Source organism: Schistocerca americana, chromosome 4 (assembly GCF_021461395.2).
Source record: "Schistocerca americana isolate TAMUIC-IGC-003095 chromosome 4, iqSchAmer2.1, whole genome shotgun sequence".
In the NCBI taxonomy this organism is placed as follows: domain Eukaryota; kingdom Metazoa; phylum Arthropoda; class Insecta; order Orthoptera; family Acrididae; genus Schistocerca; species Schistocerca americana.
Genome location: NC_060122.1, coordinates 832650440 through 832672840, shown reverse-complemented (window position 1 = coordinate 832672840; position 22401 = coordinate 832650440). Strand labels below are relative to the sequence as shown.

Below are 22401 nucleotides of genomic sequence, written 5' to 3'. Positions count from 1 at the left end.
TAACCATTGACTGTTGACCAGAAGCGTGGTGGAATCTTCGTATACGGCGGTCAGGGGCCTGAAGATGGTACAGCAAACCGCCGAAACTACTTTATTTGACAACCGATTTCGGCGATTTACTACGCCATCTTCAGGCAGCTGATCGACGTTTAGGAATATTCCACCTTGTTCTGGTCAAAAAAAAGAGACCAGCACTCAAATACTGGTATCTATAGATTTTTGCTTGCTATAAAGATTATTTCAACCATCGACTTCCGATTGTTAGAAAACCATTGACTGTTGACCAGAAGCGTGGTGGAATCTTCGTATACGGCGGTCAGGGGCATGAAGATGGTATAGCAAACCGCCGAAACCGGCAGCGAAATGAAGTGAGGTTGGAAGTTAGACAGCAGAGAGGCGTTTGACTTGTTACTAGTGTTGGCAGCAGAGTGTTTATTGTAAGATGCAGAGTGTGAGCCGCTCCAGCTCCAGCTGCAGCCCTCGCTGTGGTGCCGCAGGCGAGTTCCCGTGCGACGAGCTGGTGCCGCCGCGCGCGCAGGACGGCCGCCGCGGGCCCAAGAGGCCGCGCACCATCCTCACCACGCAGCAGCGGAGGGCCTTCAAGGCGAGCTTCGAGGTCAGCCCCAAGCCGTGCCGCAAGGTGCGCGAGGCGCTCGCCAAGGAGACGGGCCTCAGCGTGCGCATCGTGCAGGTCAGTCAGCAAGCAGGCTGCTCTGGGTACTCGCCGGGGCGTCATACAGTCAGACCGACTGGAGCACGCCGCCCGGTGCAACTACTTACAAGGGAAACTCACCATCGCACATCCCTCTGATTTAGTGGTAAGGTCACCCACTGGACAGCCAGTCTAAACTGAATACAGACCAAGCGTGAAAACAGGAAAGTGTACTGAACTGTGAAAGAAAAAGCAAAGTAGAAACAGTGAACGGTCCAAGAACAGGAAGAGCAATACAGAACAGCATGAATCAACAACGGTGCAGTGCGTAGGTGGTCACGGAGCTGGACTGCCAAACGGGCGAGCTGTGCAGTAAATTTTCAGAGTGTTCGGAATAAAGTTCCTGAATTTAATGCCCTCCAGGAAGCGTGTGGCGAGCAAATTATTCTCGGGACTGAGACCTGGCTGAACCCCGAGATAGGAAGTTGTGAAATATTTAGTGAGGGTTGGAACGTGTATGGAAAAGACAGATTACACACCGTAGGAGGTGGTGTCTTCATTGCAGTTGACAAAAATATTGTGTCTACTGAGGTCGAAGTAGAGTGTGATTGTGAAGTTATCTGGACACGTTTAACAGGGCTTGGGGAAATAAAGTTAATTGTTGTGTGTTATTGCCGGCCACCAGGTTCCACCGTGACAGTTCTAGAATCATTCAAAGGGAGTCTACATTCTGTATCGCAGAAGTACCCGGATCATGCTATATTAATCGGAGGCGACTTCACCTACCTAGTATAGACTGGGATGTCTATGGATTCATTACAGGTGGTACAGACAAGCCCCCGTGTGAATTACTTTTGAACACATTATCCGAAAACTGTCTTGAGCAGCTAAATCGACAGCCAACGCGTAATGGAAATATTTTAGATCTGGTAACGACGAGCAGACCAGACCTCATCGACGGCGTCAGTGTTGAGACAGGGATTAGTGATCATGATGTTGTCATTACGACTATGGTTACGGAAGTTAAAAAGTCGGTCAAGAAGGCTAGGACAGTATTCTTACTAGAAAGAGCAGATACGCTGTTGTTACCATTCCACTTAGTAAGTGAATCGACTTCATTTACTTCCGGTACGATGGATGTGGAAGAATTATGGGCGAATTTTAAACACATTGTAAATCACGCATTGGACAAGTATGTGCGGAAAAAGTGGGTTACGGACGGAAAAGACCCACCGTGGTTTAACACCGCAATCCGGAGAATGCGCAGGAAGCAAAGGCAGTTGCACTCGCGGTACAAGAAAGATCGGGAGAACGAGGACAGGCAAAAGTTAGTAGAGATTCGTGCTGCTGTAAAAAGAGCGATGCGCGAAGCATTCAACCACTAACACCGTCATACCTTAACAAAAGATCTTGCTGAAAACCTAAGGACATTCTGGTCTTACGTAAAATCGGTAAGCTGGTCGAAGGCTTCCATCCAGTCACTCACTGATCAGGCAGGCCTGGCAACGGAAGACAGCAAAACGAAAGCACAAATTTTAAATTCAGCATTTGAGAAATCTTTCACGCAGGAGGTTAGTACAAACATACCGCCGTTTGAGTCTCGTACAGATTCCCGTATGGAGGACATAGTGGGACATCCCTGGGGTTGTGAAGCAGCTGAATGGGTTGAAAATAAATAAATCGCCAGGTCCTGATGGGATTCCAATTCGGTTTTACAGAGAATACTCTACTGCATTGGCTCCGTACTTAGCTTGCATTTATCGCGAATGTCTTGCCCAACGTAAAGTCCCGAGCGACTGGAAAAAAGCGCAGGTGACGCCTGTATATAAGAAGGGTAGAAGGACGGATCCTCAAAATTACAGACCAATATCCTTAACATCGGTTTCTTCCAGGATTCTCGAACATATTCTCAGTTCGAATATAATGAATTTCCTTCAGACAGAGAAGTTACTGTCCATGCATCAGCACGCCTTTAGAAAGCATCGCTCCAGCGAAACGCAACTCGCCCTTTTTTCACATGATAAGCAGCAGAGGATCAAGTAGGCAAAAAGACGAGGGCTAGTAGAAATCCCTGGGTAACAGAGGAAATATTGAATTTAATTGATGAAAGGAGAAAATATAAAAATGTCGTACATGAAGCAGGCAAAAAGGAGTACAAACGTCTCAAAAAAGAGATCGACAGGAAGTGCAAAATGGCTAAGCAGGGATGGCTAGAGGACAAATGTAGGGATGTAGAGGCTCATCTCACTAGGATAAGATAGATACTGCCTACAGGAAAATGAAAGAGACCTTTGGAGATAAGAGAACCACTTGTATGAATATCAAGAGCTCAGATGGAAGTCCAGTTGTAAGCAAAGAAGGGAAAGCAGAAAGGTGAAAGTAGTATATAGACGGTCTATACAAGGGTGATGTACTTGAGGACAATATTATGTAAATGGATGAAGACGTAGATGAAGATGAAATGGGAGATACGATACTGCGGGAAGAGTTTGACAGAGCACTGAAAGAGCTGAGTCGAAACAAGGCCCCGGGAGTAGACAACATATAACACTCCCCGTTTGCTAACTACTGTACCATAACCTCAATGCCAGAAGCAGGTTGTAACATAAAACAATTTTGTAAAAGTAACTATGGCACAAAGCAACAGAGCAGTGTTACCCTCTGAGAGGAATTTTGTTAAGTTGACCGTATTGTTCCTAATGGAAGTGGCTTATCGGAAATGAAAGTCAGAATTACGTTAATATTGGAATAGTGACAAACAAAATTTTGCCTAGCTATACTGTTTATAGAATAAGGGAAACGGTCGCCAGCCTAATTAGGCAAGAGAAAGATTAACATTCTCGTTTATGAAAGTAGGTATAAGTAACTATAATGGACAACACAACAGACACATCCTAGACTTAGCAACACGCGAGTGCAATGAACTCTAACACACATATGTTTTAAGATTGAAGCTAACAGTTAGAGCAGCAGGAACTATTTTCAAAATTATAACAGGTACAGAAAAACACTATCACTTTCAGGGTTTACACAAACTGAGCGGTCTTTATACTGTTAATATGCACACAAGAGAGACAAACACTTGGCATACCTGAGAATGTAACGTTTCACAACTGCAGCTTTCTCACTTTTACTACAACGAAACACAATGTTGACAAAATTGCAAGGAACTGACTCTCCTTTTTAGAATTTACTACCGACAACAACGTGATCATTTACTTTATAAGACTCAGCCTAAAGTTTGAAGTAGGTAACAGCACTTTAAATAACAGTTTCAATATGAAAATTATTATTGGACAAATAACATTTGCCTTAACTCACTCTGTTACCACATTAGCTTTAACTACCTTTCTAATAAGTTCAAGAGGCATTATTTAACAAAGCTCTAGGCTTCAACGTACTTTCAGTAAGGACACTCGGTAATCACTTTACTTCAAACGGAGAGGACCCTGAGAGGTGTTATGATGAGGAGTAAAATCAAGGTAGGTAAATAAATTCCGATATGAATTACCTTATATTTCAGCACACTAACACATCCATTAGGCTGATCCTTCACTGTACATCAATATAGTATTACGTTACAGTGATTGCGCAATGTGGTGGCAACTGCATGTTGGTAGGTGGAATTACAGGTAGAATTGCCGGACTTTATCGTATCTTCATGGCGACGATTCATACAAATTCCAGAATAGATCCAGCTATTTATCCACCCATCCGAGGCATTGGAAAGAAGCAGTAAAAGCCTCTCTCTGAATCAGCATGATATGCACCTTTACATTGACAGTGCACAGACTGGTAGCTCCTTTCCGACTGGTGGCTCGTCTCCGACTGACTATCAGTTCCACCTTTTCCACCTAGGCCAACCACAATTTGCGCGCGCTACACAGTTCCGTTCCCGAGGGGAACCACTACATCGTTTACATACAGAATAACTAAGAGCCCTAAGTGAGGATCAGCAGTTTACATAACAGCAAACAAATACATTAAATAAAACAGAACATTTTCACATATTGACACTTCTACAAAAATTATTCACACAAAATTACAATCATATACAGTAAGTTTTGTTCCCTCCAAATGGGACAAAGAATTTAAATTACAGATACATTACATTGCATAGAATTAAATCACGACATCAAAGGTTTGACAAAGAAAAGAATACACAATTTTATGCTATCGATTTGAACACATTCACAGGCGATCAACAATGTAACATTAAATAAAGCAAAATGAATCCGTACAGCATAAGAGCTGTGGTGTTACAAACATTCCATTAGAACTACTGATGGCCTTGGGAGAGCCAGTCATGACAAAACTCTACCATCTTGTGAGCAAGATGTATGAGACAGGCGAAATACCTTCAGACTTCAAGAAGAATATAATAATTCCAATCCCAAAGAAAGCATGTGTTGACAGATGTGAAAATTACCGAACAATCAGTTTAATAAGCCACAGCTGCAAAATACTAACAAGAATTCTTTACAGACGAATGGAAAAACTGGTAGAAGCCGACCTCGGGGAAGATCAGTTTGGATTCCGTAGAAATATTGGAACACGTGAGGCAGTACTGACCCTACGACTTATCTTAGAAGAAAGATTAAGAAAAGGCAAACCTACGTTTCTAGCATTTGTAGACTTAGAAAGCTTTTGACAATGTTGACTGGAATAGTCTCTTTCAAATTCTAAAGGTGGCAGGGGTAAAATACGGGGAGCGAAAGGCTATTTACAATTTGTACAGAAACCAGATGGCAGTTATAAGAGTCGAGGGACATGAAAGGGAAGCAGTGGTTGGGAAGGGAGTGAGACAGGGTTGTAGCCTCTCCCCGATGTTATTCAATCTGTATATTGAGCAAGCAGTAAAGGAAACAAAAGAAAAATTCGGAGTAGCTATTAAAATCCATGGAGAAGAAATAAAAACTTTGAGGTTCGCCGATGACATTGTAATTCTGTCAGAGACAGCAAAAGACTTAGAAGAGCAGTTGAACGGAATGGACAGTGTCTTGAAAGGAGGATATAAGATGAACATCGACAAAAGCAAAACGCGGATAATGGAATGTAGTCGAATTGAGTCGGGTGATGCTGAGGGAAGTAGATTAGGAAATGAGACACTTAAAGTAGTAAAGGAGTTTTGGTATTTGGGGAGCAAAATAACTGATGATGGTCGGAGAGGATATAAAATGTAGACTGGCAATGGCAAGGAATGCGTTTCTGAAGCAGAGAAATTTGTTAATATCGAGTATAGATTTAAGTGTCAGGAAGTCATTTCTGAAAGTATTTGTATGGAGTGTAGCCATGTGTGGAAGTGAAACATGGACGATAAATAGTTTGGACAAGAAGAGAATAGAAGCCTTCGAAATGTGGTGCTACAGAAGAATGCTGAAGATTAGATGGGTAGATCACATACCTAATGAGGAGGTATTGAATAGAATTGGGGAGAAGAGGATTTTATGGCACAGCTTGACAAGAAGAACGGACCGGTTGGTAGGACATGTTCTGAGGCATCAAGGGATCATACATTTAGCATTGGAGGGCAGCGTGGAGGGTAAAAATCGTTGAGGGAGACCAAGAGATGAATACACAAAGCAGATTCAGAAGGATGTAGGTTGCAGTAGGTACTGGGAGATGAAGAAGCTTGCATAGGGTTGAGTAGCATGGAGAGTTGTATCAAACCAGTCTCTGGACTGAAGACCACAACAACAAAATCTTGCGAACCACGGATACCATATTCCTTGACTTCCGGAAAGCGTTTGACTCGGTGCCCCACTGCAGACTCCTAACTAAGGTACGAGCATATGGGATTGGTTCCCAAATATGTGAGTGACTCGAAGACTTCTTAAGTAATTGAACCCAGTACGTTGTCCTCTCCTCGATGGCGAGTGTTCATCGGAGGTGAGGGTATCATCTGGAGTGCCCCAGGGAATTGTGATAGGTCCGCTGTTGTTTTCTCATCTACATAAATGACCTTTTGGATAGGGTGGATAGCAACGTGCGGCTTTTTGCTGATGCTGTGGTGTACGGGAAGGTGTCGTCGTTGAGTGACTGTGGGAGGATACAAGATGACTTGGACAGGATTTGTGATTGGTGTAAAGAATGGTAGCTAACTCTTAAATATAGATAAATGTAAATTAATGCGGATGAATAGGAAAAAGAATCCTGTAATGTTTGGCTACTCCATTAGTAATATAGCGCTTGACACAGTTACGTCGATTAAATATTTGGGCGTAACATTGCAGAGCGATATGAAGTGGGATAAGCACGTAATGGCAGTTGTGGGGATGGCGGATAGTCATCTTCGGTTCATTGGTAGAATTTTGGGAAGATGTGGTTCATCTGTAAAGGAGACCGCTTATAAAACACTAATACGACCTATTCTTGAGTACTGCTCGAGCGTTTGGGATCCCTATCAGGTCGGATTGAGGGAAGACATAGAAGCAATTCAGAGGCGGTCTGCTAGATTTGTTACTGGTAGGTTTGATCATCACGCGTTACGGAAATGCTTCAGGAACTCGTGTGGGAGTCTCTGGAGGAAAGGAGGCGTTCTTTCCGTGAATCGCCACTGAGGAAATTTAGAGAACCAGCATTTGAGGCTGACTGCAGTACAATTTTACTGCCGCCAACTTACATTTCGCGGAAAGACCGCAAAGATGAGATAAGAGAGATTAGGGCTCGTACAGAGGCATATAGGCAGTCATTTTTCCCTCGTTCTGTTTGGGGGAATGGAACACGGAAAGAAGATGCTAGTTGTGGTATGAGGTACCTTCCGCCACGCACCGTATGGTGGATTGCGGAGAAAAAAAACTCTGTCGTGCGATTTTTTTTTTTTTTTACGAGTTGTGCGTCTGGCCACTGAAATGTTTGTTGACCTTTTGTAGTCTCGGCAGTTGTCATACCATACATTCGTTGTAGAATATGAGTCGTGTGGTAAGAATACGACCGCGCGGAGTGGCCGCGCGGTTTGAGGCGCCATGTCACGGACTGCGCGGCCCTTCCCGCCGGAGCTTCGAGTCCTCACTCAGGCATGGGTGTGTGTGTGTGTGTTATTCTTAGCATAAGTTAGTTTAAGAAGTGTGTAAGTCTAGGGACCGATGACCTCAACAGTTTGGTCCCTTAGGAATTCACACACATTTGAACATTTCTGAAAATACGTTACCTTCGCAAGTAAATGTGAAGAATGGTGAGAGCAGGCGAGATACCATATGGGCGTTTCACAGAGATGAAAACAATAAATAAACGAACGTGAAATATGTTACAACAATGGAATTAAAAATGAAAATTACGAAAACGGAACGCAACTTCAAAAATATATGATTTTAGAGAGTACAGAGACACCGTGTGATTGCGAAACTGTTTTCATTTGTTGCAGTTTATGATACAAACCATATTATTTTCACTTCCTTTTGAGTGATCACATTTAGACGAACACCTAAATCGGGCAAGGAGACATATCTCACGCATTCATCAGGCGTACAAGTTAGGTGCGCCGATAACAGGTCCCTGTAATACGACACACGTACTGTCACTAACGCCGTGTGTGACACACTAGACTTGAATTTCCGGTGGAGGCTTCGGTTGACTTGTCGCCATGTCGTCAAATGTTTGCGGTTCCCATTCGAAGGCCACATGCCTACGGCTGCTAATAGAGTAGTAGTGCAGAATCAACTGTCAATATAGGTCGCTACCTAACACCTCGCTGTTGCAAATGGACGTTACACCACAACACAGACAAGCGAACAGCGGAAAAAGAAATGGTGCGAGGGAGATTTGAACAGGGTTCGCTCGCAACCACCTAACCACGACGCTATTTCGCTCGCAGTCTGCTCCATATTGCACTACCTGTTCTTGCACCGTTCACTGTTTGTATCTTGCTTTTTTTCTTTTTCACAGTCCACTACACCTTCTTCCTGTTTTCATGCTTCATCTGTGTTCAGTTTTTGACCGGATGTCCACTGGGCCCTCTTATCGCTACATCTGAGGGGGGTGCGGTGGGGATTTTCCCCAGTTAAGGGTAATACGGTCCTGGGCAGCCGCAGAAGACTCCGCCCCCTACAGCTTAATGCGCAGTGCCGTACCTTGCGAGACAGTGTGGTGGCACAAACCAGACTCACCGAGCGATGTGGATCAGCAGCCGTTGGTCCGGTATTCCGGCCAGCCTGAGTGTAGCGTTTAGGCAATTTTTCACTCTTGTTTAGGCAAATGGTGGGCTGGTTCCCACCCCTGCTCGGAAAAATACGATACACGTACAGTTACAATACATTAAATATTCCTGATATTGTCAGTATGGGGGCTATATGCAATGTACGGTAACTGAAGGAACGTGAAGTCTGCACCTGTTGCGGTTGTGCCCTCCTGTAATGTTGTCTGGTTCCTGGCTGGGTGAGGAGAGGGTGGTATGATAGGTGTGTGGCCGGTTTCTTCTCACTACAACACAAAATGCACACGTCGCTAAAACACGCTTTATTATGGGAACCAATTGAGTACTTACAGGGTGTTTCAAAAATGACCGGTATATTTGAAACGGCAATAAAAACTAAACGAGCAGCGACAGAAATACACCGTTTGTTACAATATGCTTGGGACAACAGTACATTTTCAGGCGGACAAACTTTCGAAATTACAGTAGTTACAATTTTCAACAACAGATGGCGCTGCGATCTGGGAAACTCTATAGTACGATATTTTCCACATATCCACCATGCGTAGCAATAATTTAGCGTAGTGTCTGAATGAAATTACCCGAAACCTTTGACAACGTGTCTGGCGGAATGGCTTCACATGCAGATGAGATGTACTGCTTCAGCTGTTCAATTGTTTCTGGATTCTGGCGGTACACCTGGTCTTTCAAGTGTCCCCACAGAAAGAAGTCACAGGGGTTCATGTCTGGCGAATAGGGAGGCCAATCCACGCCGCCTCCTGTATGTTTCGGATAGCCCAAAGCAATCACACGATCATCGAAATATTCATTCAGGAAATTAAAGACGTCGGCCGTGCGATGTGGCCAGGCACCATCTTGGATAAACTACGAGGTGTTCGCAGTGTCGTCTAAGGCAGTTTGTACCGCCATAAATTCACGAAGAATGTCCAGATAGCGTGATGCAGTAATCGTTTTGGATCTGAAAAATGGGCCAATGATTCCTTTGGAAGAAATGGCGGCCCAGACCAGTACTTTTTGAGGATGCAGGGACGATGGGACTGCAACATGGGGCTTTTCGGTTCCCCATATGCGCCAGTTCTGTTTATTGACGAAGCCGTCCAGGTAAAAATAAGCTTCGTCAGTAAACCAAATGCTGCCCACATGCATATCGCCGTCATCAATCCTGTGCACTATATCGTTAGCGAATGTCTCTCGTGCAGCAATGGTAGCGGCGCTGAGGGGTTGCCGCGTTTGAATTTTGTACAGATAGAGGTGTAAACTCTGGCGCATGAGACGATACGTGGACGTTGGCGTCATTTGGACCGCAGCTGCAACACAGCGAACGGAAACCCGAGGCCGCTGTTGGATCACCTGCTGCACTAGCTGCGCGTTGCCCTCTGTGGTTGCCGTACGCGGTCGCCCTACCTTTCCAGCACGTTCATCCGTCACGTTCCCAGTCCGTTGAAATTTTTCAAACAGATCCTTTATTGTATCGCTTTTCGGTCCTTTGGTTACATTAAACCTCCGTTGAAAACTTCGTCTTGTTGCAACAACACTGTGTTCTAGGCTGAAGCAGTACACCAGAAAAATCCTCTGTTCTAAGGAATAAACCATGTTGTCTACAGCACACTTGCACGTTGTGAACAGCACACGCTTACAGCAGAAAGACGACATACAGAATGGCGCACCCACAGACTGCGTTGTCTTCTATATCTTTCACATCACTTGCAGCGCCATCTGTTGTTGAAAATTGTAACTACTGTAATTTCGAAAGTTTGTCCGCCTGAAAATGTACTGTTATCCCAAGCATATTGCAAGAAACGGTGTATTTCTATCGCTGCTCGTTCAGTTTTTATTGCCATTTCAAATATACCGGTCATTTTTGAAACACCCTGTAACATCAGTTATGTCCAGTCTGAAGATCCAACTATATACAATGCCTGTCGTTCTCTCACAGCTAGCTGAGATGCGATGCGACGACTACCACTGTCGAACACAGTGCGACGTACTGAGGTGCAATGCGAACTGAGTCCCGATGCGACGTACTGAGGTACTGAGACAGAGACTGAGCGATTGAGACAGCTTGGTCAGCGGCTGCGGCCTATTTGCACGCTTTCTAGGTGCCGTTATCAGCGCGTAGCCCGAGGACCTGTCTCGGTCTTCTCTTGTCATAGACGCCCCTTGGGCTCTGAACTAGGCCCGCCTACTATATAATCTTTCCTAGTTCCGACAGGTTTGGTGGTGAAGGCGTACGAGAGCACAGAAACAACTTGCAACGCTGACAATATATTGTAACAGTTTAGAGCATGAGATTTGGTGATGACAGCATCGCTCTGTCGAAACGGGTCATCAAATTAAATGCATTTTAACGATCTTGGTTTATCAAGTTTTCTTCACTTATCGGTTGCAGTACAGTCACACACGCAACAAAGACAAGATTCACATGGAGATTGCGCACATGCTTTTTCACTCTCATGCCAACTGACGACTATGAGAACAGGAGTGGTAAACAACCACAAAGTGAAAACAAAAACAAATTTGCTAAATTGTGAAATTAAAGATCCTCGTAAGACACCAGACAGAAATAAATAAATAATAAATGTATTAACAGATCGAAAAACCAATCCAAGTTGCAAATTTTTACTTCTTATTCATTCGATCACTAGTTTCAGGCCGAAACCCATTTTCAAATCATCATAACAAAGAAGAAAATGGCATTTCCAAAGATGTCAAAAATGTGCAATGAACATTTACAGTACATAAAGGCAACTTACGCTCTGCATGCACTGTAAATGTTCAATCAAAATTTTTGACATCTTCGGTAATGCCGTTTTCACATCCTCATAAAAAAGTCGAAAATGGTATCTTCGAAGATGTGAAAAATGTGCAATGCACATTTACAGTGCATGCAAACAACTCATGCTGTGTACGCATTTTAAATATTCGTTGCACACTTTTAACATCTTCCGAAATGCCATTATCGACTTTATTATAATGATTTGAAGATGGGTCTCCGCCCGAAACTAGTCATTGAATGAATATAAAGTAAAAGTTTGCGACTTAGATTGCTTTTCAGTTCTACTGATTAACAGAAGTTGCTGACTCATCCAGCTCCAGTATGCTGGATGTCCGTAAATAATAATAGACACTGGGACTAGAATTGAAACAGGATGAATACGTAATATCAGTAACAGGAAATCCAAACACAAACCTTTAATCTGCTTGATGGGTTATAACACACAGCGGTGCATCTGTAAAGAAAACCGTTCACAATGTGGCAGTCCGAAGAATGCTAGAGTAATGCTGTGGTGTTTTGAGCCCTTATTGAGTGGACATGACAACAGTCATCATACGAACTGAGAGCTGTGCTACAACAATGGTAAAAGGACGCTATCTCCTATACCAAAATGCAACAGAAATGCTTGGGGAACTTAACTGCGAATCTTTCAAAGTATAGTGACACTGATTTCGCGACAGCTACATCAGTAAATTCCGAGAACCAGTATTCAAGGAAAGCAGTGTTGTAATTCCATTCCTACTACCGTAAGAATAAAAAAGGGACATCAGCGCGCAAACAGAGACATACAGTCAAGCTCGATTGCTTTCTTGTCTGTCTGTCTGTCTCTCTGGTACAAAATTTGCAACTTATTGTAAACCAATTTCATGGTGAACTACAGATATGAAATTTTAAACATAGCTCAAATCTGGCTTGTTGTTGTTGTTGAGGTCTTCAGTCCTGAGACTGGTTTGATGCAGCTCTCCATGCTATCCTGTCCTGTGCAAGCTTCTTCATCTCCTAGTACTTACTGCAACATACATCCTTCTGAATCTGCTTAGTGTATTCATCTCTTGATCTCCCTCTACGATTTTTACCCTCCACGCTGCTCTCCAATGCTAAATTCGTGATCCCTTGATGCCACAGAACATGTCCTACCAATCTGGCTTACAATGCTATATTAACTTACTTTACTGTCGGTATGTTCAGTAAGAGGGAGCATGGTACAAAAAGTTGGTGGCGCCTGATATCTTGGCTGCCTACAGGACTAGCATGTTGTGCCAGTAGTATCGGAAAGCGTTCCAGGCACTGGGGAATTGAGGTCGACTGAATAGCTCCACACAAGATTAAAAAGCGAAACATAATTATTTAAATGAAAATGTATTTTTAATATGCCACATTCTGAGATAGTTTAAAAAGTATAAAATAATTTTTCCTAGCCCGCTAAAGACTCCTAACCGCTTACAGATAGTCCTGAAAGTTTGTGTTTGTGAAATTTTATAGTTATGGAAATACTTCTGTGATTTAAAATGAATAACGTGAGATGCATGCATTACGTATTTAATGTGTGAATAGCTAACCTCCTTGCTATTACACTACTTGTCGACTGATACTGAATAGTTCACTATTGTCTATTGCAGCTGCCCCACGTTTTTCGTTTTATGCCTTACAAGTATTGTCAATGATATTAAAAATTCACAGTCACAGATTTTCATGCCTACCTATATGGTGTTAGGAAACTGTATGAGGTAGGAGAAAGTAATCTATACTTTTTAGTCGTTCTTAAAAACGTGGTATATTAATGATTATTTTTTGCATAAAGTTACTGGAAAGGATTTTTAAACAAAACAAACGTTATTACTATTCTACATCTTTATGTCTTTGTATTTATTTCTCAACATAGTCACCCTGAAGACGGACACATTCCTCCCAATGAGAGACCAGTTTGTTGATGCCATCGCCGTAGAATGTTTGACTTTGTTGGTGGAGTCACAGCCTCATCTCTGCTTGTATCGCTTCATCACTATCAAACTGGAGTCCTCGAAAGCGTTCTTTAAGTTTTGGAAAGAGATGTAAATCGGATGGGCCAAGTCGGGACTATATGGGGGATGAACGAAGATGGTGAAACTAAGGCGTCGGATAGTTGCAGATGTCCCAGAGGTCGTGTGTGATGAGGCACTGTCACGCTGAAGAAGAGAGTTCTCCATGTGTTTACGAACTCTTCAAATCTGAGCCGGCCGCAGTGGCCAAGCGGTTGTAGGCGCTTCAGTCTGGAACCGCGTTACCGCTACGGTCGCAGTTTCGAATCCTGCCTCGGGCATGGATGTGTGCGATGTCCTTAGGTTAGTTAGGTTTAAGTAGTTCTACGTTCTAGGGGACTGATGACCTCAGATGTTAAGTCCCATAGTGCTCAGAGCCATTTCAATCATTTTTTTTTTTTTCAAATCTGAAACTCGATTAGAGCTCGCTGTTTATCATGCACCGACATAGTTACGTTACACACCGCAGTGTTACACCGTACAAATTGGAGCCCTCTACTGGCAGAGGACTGCATATGTGCAGGTGTGAAGAATAATGGTATAGAATGTTCATACCGTTTATCTTATTTTAAAAGTTTTAAGAGTTTCCACGTAAACTTTCCACTAGGCCCTCATGTATACACTATGTGATCAAAAGTGTCCGGACATCCCAAAAAGCATACGTTTTTCATATTAGGCGCATTATGTCGCAACCTACCGCCAGGTACTTCGTATCAGCGACCTCAGTAGTCACTAGACATCGTGAGAGAGCAGAATGAGGCGCTCCGCGGAACTCACGGACTTCGAACGTGGTCAGATGAATGGGTGTCACTTGCGCCATACGTCTCTACGCGAGATTTACCACCCCTAAACATCCCTAGGTCTATTATTTCCGACGTGAAAGTAAAGTGGAAACGTGACGGGATACGTACAGCACAAAAGCGCACAGGCCGACCTCGTCTGTTAACTGACAGAGACCGCCGACAGTTGAAGAGGGTCGTAATGTGTAATAGGCAGACACCTATACAGACCATCACACAGGAATTCCAAACTGCATCAGGATTCACTGCAAATACTATGACAGTTGGGCAGGAGGTGAGAAAACTTGGAATTCATGGTCGAGCAGCTGCTCATAAGCCAAACATCACGCCAGTAAATGCCAAACAACCCCTCGCTTGGTGTAAGGAGCGTAAACATTGGACGATTGGAGTGACGAATCACGGTACACAATGTGGCGATCCGATGGCAGGGTGTGGTTATAGCGAATGCCCGGTGAACATCATCTGCCAGCGTGTGTAGTGCCAACAGCAAAATTTGGAGGCGGTGGTGTTATGGTGTGGTCGAGTTTTTCATGGAGGGGGCTTGCACCCCTTATTGTTTTGCGTGGCACTATCACAGCACAGTCCTACATTGATGCTTTAAGCATCTTCTTGCTTCGCACTGCTGAAGAGCAAATCAGGGATGGCGATTGCATCTTTCAGCACGATAGAGCACCTGTTCATAATCCACGGCCTGTGGCGGAGTGGTTACACGACAATAACATATCTGAATGGACTGGCCTGCACAGAGTCCTGACCTGAATCCCATAGAACACCTTTGGGATGTTTTGGAAAGCCGACTTCGCGCCAGACCTCACCGACCGACATCGATACCTCTCCTCAGTGCATCACTCCGTAAAGAATGGGCTACCATTCCCCAAGAAATTTTTCAGCATATGATTGAACGTATACCTGCGAGAGTGGAAGCTGTCATCAAGGCTAATAAAGGTGGGCCAACACCATATTGAATTCCAGCACTAACGATGGAGGGCGCCACGAACTTGTAAGTCATTTTCAGCCAGGCATCCGGTTACTACTGATCACATAGTGTATGTATAACTGTCGCCCTCTGTACATGGTGACAATTATTGAACTATAAGAAAAAAACGTAAATTTGTTACAAACAGCGGCGTGCACACACTTCAACATGGAAACGACACTACAGATGTTCGGATTTAGGTTATGACATGTTCGATATACCGGCCATCACTGGGGATGATGTGGCGCAGGCGAATAGCCAAATTCTGCATGACCCGCTGAAGTGTCGGAACATCGATGGCTGTTTTCAGTTCATCGATGGTTTTGGCGTTATTGCTGTACACCCTGTGTTTAATATAGCCCCAAAAAAAAAGGAGTTGCATGTGTTTAGATCCTGAGAATATGGCAGCCAATCGAGCCCCGTGCCAGTGGCCTCTGGATATCCCAGAGCCAGAATGCGGTCCCCAAAGTGCTCCTCCAAGACATCAAACACACTCCTGCTTCCATAGGGTCGATCTCTGTCTTGCGTGTCAGGGTAACTTTGGATAATGGGGACGAAATCATCTTCCAAATCCTTCACGTATCTTTCGTTAGTCACCGTGCCATCAAGGAATATGGCACCGATTATTCCGTGAGTGGACATTGCACACCAAACAGTCACCCGTTGAGGTTGAAGAAACTCCTCGATCGCGAAATGCGGATTCTCAGTGCCTCAAATGCGCCAATGTTGCTTATTGATGAAGCCATCCCAAGTGGAAAGTGGGCATCGTTGATAAACCAAACCATGGAGCGCACACTAATTCCCATTATTCCCCTCAGCCAACCGTGCAGTTTGAACGTCCTAACCCAATTCGTTCAGCAGTTATGATGATTTTATTTCACATAGTTCAGTAACTGTCATCATATATATATATATATATATATATATATATATATATATATATATATAATTTGGGTGTAGGCCGCCCCATCCGTCCAGACCCATACCTGTGATGGAGGCGATTGTCACTAGCTGCACACTGCTTTTCTAGATCAGTGCATTAGATTGCGATGGAAGAATAATCGATAACACTGGTGCGATGTACTCTCCACCACGCACTGTACAGCGGGTTGCAGCCTATTTGTTTTAGATGTAGGATTGCAAACTTGCTACTTTCTTTTATAATCCGGACTTTAATAAAAATGGCAAAGGTTATGTTAATCGGAACACAGGGAGGAATTGTGATCTAAAAGAGAAAAGAACAGATTTATTCATTCTTAACATCACAAGACAAAAAAATGGCTAAAGATACATCACGCAATCATTTTCATTTGTCAAACGCTTTCATTAATATGGAGTCTGTGGTGGACAAAGTGATCAGCTGGGGATCGACTCACAACACTAACAAGAACACTATTCGCTTTATCTGACTTCATACATGTGAATCTGGGGTATGGCACAAAAACTACGCCACCATCCAGCATCTATACTCTACTATTCCAAAAAGAAAAATATGGTTCGAAAGAACAGGGTGCTGAGAAGCATATACTGGAGCCCTACGCCGTAGCAGCGAATTCTTTACCCTTCTGCTGGTCAGGGGGCCACACCACGATGCGTTCGGCGACTGGAGTCATGGACGGCAGCAATCTGCCATTAATGGCGCACGCCCGAAAAATGCAAGTACATGGTCTCGCTTTCGGCTAATTCAGAATGCAGGGACTTCCCCATGAGCCTCTGAAACACTGGTGGATTCCAGTGTGCAGGTGGACCCGTCTGATGGTCTGCCAAACCAATCTGACTTCGTCCCACAACTATGTGTGACGGAATATGTCAAATGTTTAGACGGCCAACTCAAGACAAATAAGTGCACCCACACATCACTCGTTCTGTGCATGATAATATAAGCAGTACCTCTGCTGGTTCAGAAGGTGACTAGCATAGGCTCAAAGTGGCACACTAGCAAAGGACACAAGTCTCACTGTTTAGGTAGAGACCTGCAGTTCTTTACTAGCGAAGCGCCAGTACACGAGTGACCTCTTCTCTTTCTCTCCGCTTTTCTCGCCAGCTCAGTAGCAAAGCACATTTACATCTTAGACTACTCTGACTTTAGTAGAAGCCAATCACGAGCTGGAGCGCCACATTGGAAAATGGGAAACAGCTCCATGCTCTGTATACACCGATTTGAGCAATCAGAGACTTTAAAGTTAATTGGGAGAAAGGAAAAAAAAAGAGATTCAGCTTCACGGCATCTTTCCCACGCGTTTACGCTGTGTTGCTAACAACATGACCAGGATGGAACCATAGCCCTCCACAAAAAGATTTTTATCTCCCCTGTTGCGTCCATTTCGAAGTTTCGAACGAACAGCCATACTCTCGCTTAAAGCCTCGTGCCTTCACAAACATGATACTGTAGCAGTGTCTGGATGTCTGGGAGCCAATGACCAGTCCCTCGCGCTACAGTCTGGAACCGAGCGACCGCTACGGTCGCAGGTTCGAATCCTGCCTCGGGCATGGATGTGTGTGATGTCCTTAGGTTAGTTAGGTTTAATTAGTTCTGAGTTCTAGGCGACTGATGACCTGAGAAGTTAAGTCGCATAGTGCTCGGAGCCAGTCCCACGAAAATTCACAGAGCGCTCACAATTGTCTCGTCGACTTCCCGCCTAACAAGGGTCCATCCTCTGCTTTATTGCCGGTCTTCAATCCTTTGGCCACAGCAGCGGCGTCTCCTCGGCGCTAGTTAGCCCACCAGGACGCGACCGGCGACCGACCGGGGCCATCCAAACACGTCTACAAAATGAGACCGCGGAACTCGGCGGTCCAGAAATGTTTACAACCAGGTTCCGCATAAAAAATGCGCTTCCCTTGGCCCTCAGTCGCTGTATGCTTTTATTGCAATCATTTAAATCGGTACCCTATTCCTTTGAACGCAGATAAAGCTTGCCGCTATCGCTTCACTAGAACACAAGCAAGAGCGTTAACTACTGCCCACCATTTCATCACGATGTATGAAGTCAGATCGTAATAAAGATTGTAATGTTGCTGCATTAATTTGTTCTGAAAGCGGTGCTGATATTCAAGACAATAAAAGCGGATTAAAAGCCGCGAGCTATCTAGGGAAGTTAATTTTGCATTACTGAGCAACTGTTTCACCAGGTATCCAGTCTAGCTTACCAAATTCCCAACCAGACTAATTAATTATAATCTTTTAATAGTCATCTTAAGACAACCAGTGATTATATATATATATATATATATATATATATATATATATATATATATATATATATATATATATATAAACAGAATTTAAATAAAAAGAAATAAATCAGTTTATATTTGGACATTTATTTTAACATTGATCATTGTTCCTCTAAAATTTCAGCATATTAAACTTGATTCACAACTAAACTGGTACCTTATTTAGGATTGTGAAAATGTGAGTTTGTAATCTTATGGAACACATCAAATATGGAGCCAAGATTGGGAGACTGCATACAACACTGCATTCATAAAATAACACACGAAGAACGTTGAAGCATATGCAAGAGGAAATTAACCACAACCAACCAATTCAATTTTCACCCAAAGAAGTTACGTTCGTAGCACAATCCCGTCCATCATGAAATTACGACACACTGGTGTACTAAATTCATACTAACTCTCTGTGAAATCTACCCGAAAAGAATGGCTGAGGGCTACTTTGATGATTACACTACATGCTTCACGTGGTCAACTTGGTTCACGCAAAGAGTGTAACTCCACAATAATTTTGATAATTAAAATAAATTACATCGAAACGGAAATTACAAAAGAAAAACCTCGAACTGGTTACTATCGTCTTACTATTAACCTGATAGGTCAAACAATTGTATAAGCACGTGGTACTGGTCTCACAAAGTAACACCCCAAGTAGGTTGAACATAAAGAAAAGTCCTATATTGAAAAATATTGTCAAGGGGAGACGTTATAATCTCACGCACAATCGCATTTAAGATTGATGATCTTAGAGTTACGAATCATCAACTCGTCGTTCCACTTTACTCACAAAGTAGTGACAAAGCAACTACTGGAAGATATTCTGAACTTCACACTTGAATTACACTGCGTTGCAATTTAAGATAACATAAGATATTTTAGATCTAAACCTGAAATAAAGGTGATTAAATTTTCAGTTAGGCTGAACTTAAGAAATCCATTGTCCTACAGACTTAGCAGAGACGCCCTTAGCCGGAGATCTTACCACTTCAGACGCTCGCCACGGACAGACTGCCCTGGGCCCCTACCGAGGGTGCTTAACGGATACAAACGGAAGTGACCAGAGAGGCAGCTTCCTATACCAACATGACAAGGGACGGACAGGACCATACTAAGAATAGAAACCTATTTGCTTTTAGAAAGCGTAGCTACCTGCTCCAACGTTGGACCTACTGTTCTCTAGCAGACAGGCTTGTCTGCTACCATCAAGCATGCAACTAGAAATACATTTGCTCATTCATCCTTTCACACAGAAGGGAAGGGGGATGACAGTATCCTATCATATACAGTATATAAAAGAAAGCGGATGTAGGTTCCGTATGAGACTGTGCGACATGAATTACATATAAACTGTGTTTTAAAGTGTAGTAGTGTGACAGATCGTTCTTAATTACGTGTAAAAGTAACACGTTCCACTGCGCAGTCTCCTCCTATTTAGTCAGAAACACCACAGTAAATTTAGAAGTGGAATTTATGCCGTAAATGACAACAGTTTTAAAAAATTCCTTTGAACGCAGATAAAGCTTACCGCCATCGCTTTACTAGAGCACACAGGCAAGAGCGTTAACTACTGCCCACCATTTCATCATGATGTATGAAGTCAGATCGTAATAAAGATCATCTTCCCTAAGAACATTAAGTGGCATGACACCAAACCAGAAGTGAGAGAGCCCTGCAGTCCCTCAGGATGTTCTCTTGTAACTTACACTCCAGAGCCAAAATAACTAGTACACCTTCCTAATATACTCTAGGGCGCAGGCAAGCACGCGGAAGTGCTGTAATACAATTTGGCATGGAGTCGACTAATGTCTGAAATAGTGCTGGAAGGAACTGACACCGTGAATCCTACAGGGTTGTCCATAAACCCTTAAGAGTACGAGGGGTGGAGATGTCTTCTGAACAGCACGTTGCAAGTCGTGCCAGAAATGCTCATCAATGTTCATATTTTGGGAGACTGGTGGACAGCGGAAGTGTTTAAAGTCAGAAGTGTGCTCCTGGTGCCACTCTGTAGCAATTCTGGACGTGTGGGGTGTCACGTTGTCCTGCTGAATGCACAATGGACAGTATGCTAACATGCGTGTCACCTCTCAGAGCCGTATGTAGACGTGTCAGGGATCCCATATCTCTGCAACGTTATGCACCCCTCACCGTTACAGAGCCTCCGCCACCTTGAACAGTCCCTTGCTTACATGCAGGGTCCATGGATTCATGAGGCTGTCTCCATACCAGTACACATCCGCTTGATACAATTTGAAACGAGACTTGTCCAATCAGGCAACATGTTTCCAGTCATCAACAGAACGATGTCGGTGTTGACACGTCCAGGAGAGTTGTAAATCTATCGGTCATGCAGTCATCAAGGGTTCACGAATGGGCCTTCGCCTCTGAAAGCCGATATCTATAACGTGTCGTCGAATGTTTCGCATGCTGACACTTGTTGATGGTCCAGCACTGAAGTCTGTAGCAATTTGCGGAAGGATCGCACTTCTGTCACGTTGAACGATTCTCTTCAGTCGTCGTTGGTCCTGTTCTTGCAGCATCTTTTCCCAGCAGCAGCGATGGCAGAAATTTTATGTTTTACCGGATTGCTGATATTCGTGGTACACTCGTGAAATGGTCGTATGGGAAAATCCCCACTTCATCGCTACCTCTGAGATACTGTGTCCCGTCGCTTGTGCGCCAACAACAACATCATGTTCAAACTCACTTAAATCTTGATAACCTCCGATCTCTCTGTGATAGCTCTCTACAAGCCAGTAATGAGTGAAGGGCTACATAGCGTTCTTACTAGTGGAACAGTGCTGACGCAACGTGATGGGTTTTTGAGAGATTAGCAGGAATCTGTAACTTCGCCTGGGGTGTCTAGAACCAGCCTCATTCGTGAAAATCAGCTGGATGCAAATGCCATATATCGAAGACTGCAAGATGCGGGCCAAGTGATGCTCTGACAAAAGGGAGGCTGGGAGATGATCTCTTTACTGCTTCTCCTAAGTGTTGTGAGCCAACATATTACTCGATGCTACATACGCCTCGCAAAGTGACGGCAATGAGAAAATTAGCAGTATACCTGAACTGATCGACGAATCTATCGAGGACGTTCAAAATTGTTAATGGAAAGACAGGTAGACAGTTACATAAATATCTTAAGAATGAAATAAACAGGAAGTGCAGGGAGCCAAGGCGATAATGGCTGCAGAAAAAATGTGAAGGAATCTAAAAAAAAAAGACTGACTCAGCTTATAGAAAAGTCAGAAAAACGTTCGATTACATTAAAAGCGAGGGTGGTAACATACAGAATGCAATGGGACTTCCTTTGTTAAATGTAGAGGAAAGAGCACACAGATGGAAAGAGTACGTTGAAGGAGACTATGAAGGGGGTAGGAGGACTTGTCTAGTGATATGATAGAAGAATAAATTGAAGTCGATAAGAAAGCCATAGGGGATCCAGAATTTAAAAGAGCTCCGCAAGGACTCAGTCGAAATAAAGCAGAAGATCTAGATAGCGTTCGATCGAAATTTTTGCAATTATTAGAGGAAAAGGCCCGCAAGCGACTATTCAAGTTCGTTTGTGGAATCTATGAGACTGGTGGCGTGCCATCAGACTTTCGTAAAACTGTCATCCAAATTATTCCGAAGATGGGAAGGGCAGACAAGTGCGAAAACTATTGCACAGTCAGCTTAACAGCTCATGCAACCAAACTGCTGTCGAAATTAATATACAGAAGGATGGGAAAGGAAAATGAGAATTTGTGCCGACGTGATTTCGATAAAGTACGACAAATTACGTTTGCTC

At 43.6% G+C, this 22401-nt stretch overlaps 1 protein-coding gene across 1 annotated transcript in view; it reads left to right on the top strand.

Moving 5' to 3' along the window:
• Window positions 1-442: 442 nt before the first annotated feature.
• The window catches only part of LOC124613839 (LIM/homeobox protein Lhx3-like), a 159469-nt gene continuing 137510 nt past the window's right edge, over window positions 443-22401 (top strand). Inside the window, exon 1 of the mRNA XM_047142562.1 lies at window positions 443-691. Coding sequence (XP_046998518.1) covers window positions 443-691 — 249 coding nt within the window. The remainder of the gene's footprint in view (window positions 692-22401) is intronic.